This window comes from Limulus polyphemus, unplaced genomic scaffold (genome assembly GCF_000517525.1).
Source record: "Limulus polyphemus unplaced genomic scaffold, Limulus_polyphemus-2.1.2 Scaffold1420, whole genome shotgun sequence".
NCBI classification, from domain to species: Eukaryota; Metazoa; Arthropoda; class Merostomata; order Xiphosura; family Limulidae; genus Limulus; species Limulus polyphemus.
Genome location: NW_013667030.1, coordinates 132,028 through 139,954, shown reverse-complemented (window position 1 = coordinate 139,954; position 7,927 = coordinate 132,028). Strand labels below are relative to the sequence as shown.

The following is a 7,927-nucleotide window of genomic DNA, read 5'->3' as shown; positions in this document are numbered from 1 at the left end:
ATCCCAAGACACATGTTTCATTTGTTGTTTGTGATAAAGAAACCCATTTTATTTGTAATGACACTATTTATGATTATAGAGATGGCTTATGCAAGGAGTTTCTCATGCTCCCAACCTGGATAACATTTTCATGTGTTATCAGGAAGATAAGATATCTGTTGCATCTAAACCGTTCAATACATGGTGAAAAGACTGCCGGTAGCCAATTGTGTAGTTTTGTACTAAAACTCATTACAGTAAATTTGGGTGTAGGTAGCCAGTTGTGTAGTTTTGTACTAAAACTCATTACAGTAAATTTGAGTGTAGGTAGCCAGTTGTGTAGTTTCGTACTAAAACAAACTCAGTACAGTAAATGTTAATATTACATTTCCTGTTTTTTTGGAAGTTGCACGTTTCAGAATTTCAGCATTACTTAAGCAGTCATCATCCTCACACTTAGCTTCTGTAGAACATAAGTAAGAACATAAACTACCATACTTAAATACACTAGTTCTTAATAGTAATCAGGGCTTTAAAATAGGGGTTTATCAAATCTACTTGTATTGGTTGATATACACATTTTAGTAATTTCATAGCTGAAAGTTTTTAAATGTAACCTACTAGCTCTATTTACTACCAGAGCCTTTAAAATAACTAACTTTGAATCCATTTTGCTGGAAGAGTGAAAAATTTATCAATAAAAAGTTAACAACTTAGTGGCTCAGTTCATCACACAGTGTATGCAACAACAAACACACAAACTTACCACATGTGAAGTTAAATATGAGCAGTTTCTTTATTGGGGAACTTATTCTTTCCAAATACATAATAATATCTATAGACTAAGTTCAAAGTTGTATCTTCAATTACAAATAAGATTTATTATTTCTGCACAGTTCTAACTTAACAATAAATATCAGATTTCAAGAGGTCATCATGCTCTCTCTATTATCTCTATAGTTGTCTGTAATGTAATCTGGAGTTTATATTGACAATACTGTCAGGAAGTTGTGAACTTGAGCTAATGATAAAGTCAAGCTCAGTGATTTAAATACTGTGACCACCATCTATCTGTCAAACCCCAGTCAGTCTGCAGCAATTTGACATCATTAAAGGAATTTTCATATTAAGGAAATAAACACCATATGTAGGCTCGAGCTTACCATTAATGAGAAATGTAATGCTGAGAAGGTTTTTTTAACATTATAATAAACAGAAATTTTTATTTGTACAAATTCTTTTCTTTCCACTTTGACATAAATGGATGCATTTTAAGTTGACATGTTTTTGTTAATTATTAAGGATGCAATATTAATTTTTGTTTTCCAACATTTATCCTTAAAACAAAAGTCTATTGGATTAGTATAATATTTTGAACAAGAAGGTGATAAACCGAAGCATGCAACCTTCTTTGTCCATTTAGAAAGTACCAATTTAATACATACTATGATGTTGTTTCATAGTCATTGCAGCAGTTAATCTTGATATATGAAAAGCAAAAGTGGTTTGCTACATTAATCAAGTGTTCAATGAAGTTTTGTAGGAAAATGTAATGCCTGAATGTATACGTTGTATTCAGAGAGAAGAAAAAGACATTTATGGTTAGTCAGTTTACATAAGTGTTTACTGTTAATGTTTTGGCCAAACTTGAATCATATTGTAAAACACTCAGCATTCTCTCTGTAAACATTTCCTTTAACATATGACCGTAGCCTTGAAACTATACTGTGCCACACACAGATGTGGGAAGAGGGCTAAAGTTGGAAGAGAATTATGCAGGTGGAGTATTCAGATATATTCTCCCCTGGAAAATGTTTACAAATAGTGAATCAAGTTGGGTAACTTTTGATGTGGTTGGCCAAGATACAATGAAAATCAGTGTAAAAATACAAGTAAAATTAATGTTAAAATAAGCAGTATAATGAGTAACTTGCTTGACCTTCTATTCTTACCTTGTGTCTTTATTCTCTTGACTTTCTTTTGCAGCTCTAAAGTTATTTTTAAAATATTTGTATTTAGTGCATCATTATTTTTGGGTGAAACAGTGAATCTATTGAAAGGTGTAGATAGGGAATTGGGGTAGATGATGTCTACCCATCCTGATGCCTGTTGTACTACATATTATTTTAAATGATATTTTAGAAATATTTTAAACTGTATAAGAGGATATTGACAGTCTTGTGTTTGATGGTTTCATAGCCCATGGAACATGAAGGGTAGGATATAAAACAATCTTTATTATATTGTATATCAACTTATTTTAATGTTAATTATTATGTTTGGCTGCCTCTACATCATAATGGTAAAAATGTCAACTTCAGACAGACATATTTAAGGTACTAAAGTCCTTCTGTAATATCCTCGATAAGTATGTGAAATTGCACCAAAAACTAGCTAAACTGGCTGTGAATGGCAGTCTACAGTAAAGTTAAACCTTTGCATTGCAATACTCAAACTTATAATTACTATTAGTTTAACCCAAAATTTTCTTTCTTCACAGACTTCAGGTGGGAAGTAAAATTGGTAATATAATGATTAATGATGTAATTTCATTTAACAGTTTTTCAGTGTCTTTATAAATTAACTAGCAAAGGAATGTAAAACTTGTTAAATTACTATGTCCAGTAGTATTAGTTAAAAGTAATGTTTATGATATTTTCAGAAAGTTTTTTAGTAGCAAAAGGCAAGAAACAAACTAATATGTAATGACATACAAAATGTTTAAAGACTCTTGTGTATCACCTGAGTATTACATTAGTGATGCTGGATAGACATAGTGTTGTGCATAGTATACCTGAACCAGTGAGCTTAGATGTTGAACAGTAAAACTGCCTAAAGATTACCAATATAAAAAGTTAATTTTACACATTAATATATCAGGCTTGGGAACACATTTCCAAATTTATCAGGCAAGTTAAGTATCATTTTATTTATTGAGGAAGTACTACAGTCACCTGAATGAGCTAGTGGTCCAAATTCATAATGTGCAAATACCGTAAGTATTGGTTGTCCAGATTCATAACTCATGTTGTGGAGTTGCTGTAAGGACAGCACTGTTCTTGCAACTAACTAGTAAGGAAAATTTAACAGGAGCAAAGACTCAAATAATTTGCAGAGAACAGTGGAAAATGGAAGGAAGGCATGTTACTGTTCTTGTATGTAAAAACTTCCCACTACAAAGGTGGTTACATGTACAAAACTGATTTTGTAGTGCCTAAAATGATTGCTAAGTTTAGTAGTGTACATACATATATTATTGTTTTCAATAAAGTAATTGTAGTCAAGGTAGTAGTATATTCCCCCAAAATTCATTGCCATCTTCCTAAGCTGCATATACAAAATTTTGTTTAATTTATTGGTTTTGGTACTGAAGTGATGTTTGTTTTTCTGTTTGTCAAGATGATCACCTAATGATTTCAGTTTCCTGTCAATAAAACTTTATGTCTACTGACCTAGAGAAAGATTTATTACTACAGTATGCTCTTTGTCCCAAGCAAGGTTGTTGTGCTTCAGCATGAGACCAAAACAGTTCATAAACCTTCCTAGGTGATACAAACCTTGAGTCAAGGGAATCATGTTTTTTGGTCAAGAAAATAAACTGGCATATCTTCTTATCCTACCATTCGTGTTCCATGGGCTATGAAACCATCAAACACAAGACTATAAATATCCTCTCATCCTACCCTTCATGTTCCATGGGCTATGAAACCATCAAACACAAGACTATAAATATCCTCTCATCCTACCCTTCATGTTCCATGGGCTATGAAACCATCAAACACAAGGCTGTAATTATCCTCTTATCCTACCCTTCATGTTCCGTGGGCTATGAAACCATCAAACACAAGGCTGTAATTATCCTCTTATCCTACCCTTCATGTTCCATGGGCTATAAAATCGTCAAGTAATAATATCTGACTCAGTAAAGTTTCCATGACCAGAGTACTTTTATGATTGAGGAAATAGCATTTTTCACATCAGTGCAAATGTTATTAATGATATGTGATGACCAAGAGATCCTGAAATTGAAAATCAAAAACCCACTTTTTGTAAGAGGATGTTGATTTATACATTATGCATATATAAATAAACATGTTACTTTGTGGAAAAGACAGGAAAAACTAATGACAGAATGTTTGATTTTTACCACTAGTGTTAAACATGTAGCATGTGCTATAAGGAAACTACTATTCATAAATGGAAATTTGGTGGACCTTCTTATATGGCATTAGTGGGCTTATTTATTTAAAAAAGGAGAAAAAAAAATAGATAAGAAATGTTTTTTAGATCAATAAAGGATATCGCAGATTAAAATATACTGTTGTTCAGAAGGAGAGAGAAATAGAAACTTTCAACTACAACGTTTAGATATTAAGGTTAATAAGCTGCTTTAGTCACTGCCAAGTTCCAAAACTAATCAATTAACAAGTATTTGAAGCATAACATTTATTATGAAGCTCCCTTTCACATCTGTCATGTACAGCATTGTAATACATCAAGTGGTTGCATGTTTTGTAGTACTGCAATGAACTATGAAATAACATGTTTTAAAATGTCTTGAGATATTTGATAGTGAAATAGAGTATTGGTGGTAATGCTTTCTTGATCTGGAGTAGGTATTAACTGGTTTTCTAATATAATGTAGTAGGTTATAATATAGAAAGCTCTGAGTATTTTAACCCAATTTTCGTTTGATATGTTTATTATTTTTTATTAAAAAAGAATTGTAAATTTAATGTGAATGTGAAAAACCGAAAGTATTGCTCATATTAAGTAAGAAAAAAAGTTGGTAACAGAAAATGTTTTAATTTTTAAATATCTTTACCTATCATGTGAAAATATTTTCTTTTTATCTTTGAACTTTCAGGAAGCTGTGAGATTAATGAATCTTCTGAAGGTTGTGAAATGTCACTTCCTGGACGAAAGTGTTGGTGGAATTTTAACAAAAAAACTTGTGAACCAGTGTTTCATACCTTAACATATAAATCATCCCATCTCTCCTGCCATAGAAGGAATAGTAAGAAACAATGTTGTTCTTTTAGTTGAAACTTGAATGGAAGTTTTTATTATTAACAGTAAAGAGCAAATGATTCTTTTTCCACTGAAATAATCATTATTAAGAAAATAGTTATTTATATAATTAATAATTTTATATAAGAGTAATGCTGGTTTTTATAGATTTTTTACAAAGACTTTGCTTAAGGTTTTATTTTTCGAGATTTGAAAAAATTTGGCTTTCTTAGTGTTTATTTATAAAATATTTTAACATCTGAAATATTATTCATTTCGAAACCATGTTGTATTAATGACTTATTCAGACATTTTGTCAGTGAAATTTGTCAAGTTTTAGATATGTTATTACTGTGTTCTAACTTTTTCCAAGTTAAAAGTTAACAAGCTTATTATTTTATTAGCATAACAAAAAGTTACAGTTAATTGTACCTTTCATTATTTTGCAGTAACATAAACAACATAGGATTAAAAAGGAAGTTTGAATATAATATTTTACAATATAACTGTATAAAATCAAAATCAAAAGATATCTATTTTTAAGGCTATTTTCATGATTTTTTAAATTTTATTATGCAATTGTGGCAGATTTTTCTGTATATCAAGACTCATGTCAGTGAGTCTCATGGACAATGAAAAAGTAAGTCTGTGTGCCCCAAAACATGCAGCCAGTACTGACATGATTGTGTTTAAAAGTCGCCTCTCTGAAACTCTCCCATTGTAACAGCATTGTCAATACTAATGTGCACAAAAGCAGCCAAATGACAAGTAACTCATACTTGTGTTATAATCAATAAAATTGACAAACACGATAACAAAATAATTCTAAACCAAGTCTAGAGTTTACTTTTTTTAGCAAGCAATTTAAATTATGCATCCAATAATATTGGTTGCTTTGGCTGCATTCTGATATCAATTCTTTTAGTCACTGCTTGTATAACAAATAACTTTTTCTTGGTTCCCCCTCTTTTTTTTACAGCCAAGCTGTTTTTGGTATAGATTGTTATTAACAATTTTTGTAGAATAAACTGGAAGTTATGTAGTATCATTAAGAAATGAAACTAATGTACTCTTTCTCTTCCATCAGTTAATTTCACTTCCCTTTGTGAGAAGTTGACATCCTGCCCCAGTTGTCTTGCCAACACGTATGGTTGTGTATGGTGTGGTTCTCTGTGCTCCTATAAACGATGTCCAAAGTCACAGAAAGTAAGGAACTTACATTTGGTGTATCTACTTGACCTAAAAGGGAGCTCTTCCATTTTAACCTATGTACAGTTGCAATTTAGGCTATATCATATGCAAGGAAAGGATATTAGTCACTGTAGGTCTTGAACTCAAATGTAATACTTGGCAGACAAAATATGTCAATCATATCACATTGAATTGGCATAATATGACAGTTGATCTACAGAAATGTGACTTATACCTTCAAGCTTCTAACACAATAAGCCGTACTATTACATTTAAGTTCCTATCACAGTGTTAAAGTTATAAATGTAATTGACCCCAAAATAAAATAGAATTAAGGCTGAGATTTTTAATCAAACTGAATATGTAAAATGGTCAGTGCACTTGAATTGAAAGATTATTATATAGAGGAGGTGGTAATACGTGTTGCAGTTTCTTACCCATACTGAGCAACTATATCGTGGTAAAGTATTAATAACAGAGTACTAATGAGTATTACAATGGGAAAAATGTTATGCTGTGAAAATAAAAAACTATGTAACCTTAGCATTTTTGAAAGGTGGACCTTTCTTCATCAGGGGAAAACTAGGAACGACCAGGTAAAGCTAAGTGTGAGAAAAGATGGAGTGCTGTCATGGCAGCCCACCATGACAGCCTAAAAGTGTTTTGAATAGTTTTCAATGTATTGTTGCAAGTGTGTGTCATTTCCATTGTGAGATAAACCAGGAAACTAGAATGATAGATATAAAGCGGTTAGAGAGGTTTTCTTTTAAAAAGGAAAAATGAATATTGATAAAGTAAAATAAAGATGTGATATGAAGATTATTTAAAAATAAAATGTTAAGTAGATAGAAGGAAAAAAGATAAAAATCAAATGTGGTAAATGATCATAAATATTAACAAAGATTAGAATTCACACCACACATGAAAAAGGAAATAACTTAATTTTCTGATAGAACTAACTAATGGCTGAAGATAACATTCCAGAATCCAGATTTATTTCACAAAGTTGAACAGTAATTAAAGTGACAATCCATTAAGCTTCTTGTATTTCTCTATTAGCTTTAGTTTTGAAAATGGTCCACCTTTCAAAAGTGCTTGGGTCATAGGGTTTTGTATTTTTGTCTTAAATTGAATTTTTGAACCTGTGTATTTTCTAAGCATCATAAATTACTCTGATATAAAGTTTGATTACTATCTGTATACAATTTCACAGTGCCCCTGTTTTACAGTAGAAGTTTAAGGAATTTAGTTTTCCCCCTAAAATCACCATAAAATTAACAAACGAGTATCTGTATTTGGTCTTGTACTTTTTTCAGTGTAGACTGTTTTATCATCCTTATTCACACATCTACACTATTTGACAAATTGTTTTCCATATATGTCTACTACCATAGACATGGGTATAGACTAAAAACTCTTTCAACTCATTAGCAAACATAAAACTGTTTTATTATGCAACCACAGAGATACTGATTCATATATATATATGTTGTATATAGAGCAGTGATTTACTTAAAAAAATGATCTTACTTGAAATGAGCAACAAATAAGAAAATATAACTTTAGATACAAAAGTTTGTCACAGTAACTTGATAATGTAAAGTGTGAAGTTCAACTCTCAAATGCACTTTCCTTAGAGAATATACATTGCGATATTCACTTTCCATAGAGAATACATAAAGAATACACATTGCATTATCCACTTTCCACAGAGAACATACATTGCATTATTCACTTTCCACAGAGA

The 7,927-nt window shown here is 31.0% G+C and overlaps 1 protein-coding gene across 2 annotated transcripts in view; it reads left to right on the top strand.

Annotated features, from left to right (window-relative positions):
• LOC106463479 (attractin-like) overlaps positions 1 to 7,927 on the top strand; it is a 110,620-nt gene that overhangs the window by 57,445 nt on the left and 45,248 nt on the right. For both annotated transcript variants that reach the window (XR_002611504.1, XM_013923518.2), the window contains exons 12-13: positions 4,847 to 4,996; positions 6,077 to 6,195. Coding sequence is in view for 1 of the 2 variants with exons in the window: in XM_013923518.2 (XP_013778972.1) it covers positions 4,847 to 4,996; positions 6,077 to 6,195 (269 nt within the window). In the remaining variant the exon portion in view is untranslated. The remainder of the gene's footprint in view (positions 1 to 4,846; positions 4,997 to 6,076; positions 6,196 to 7,927) is intronic.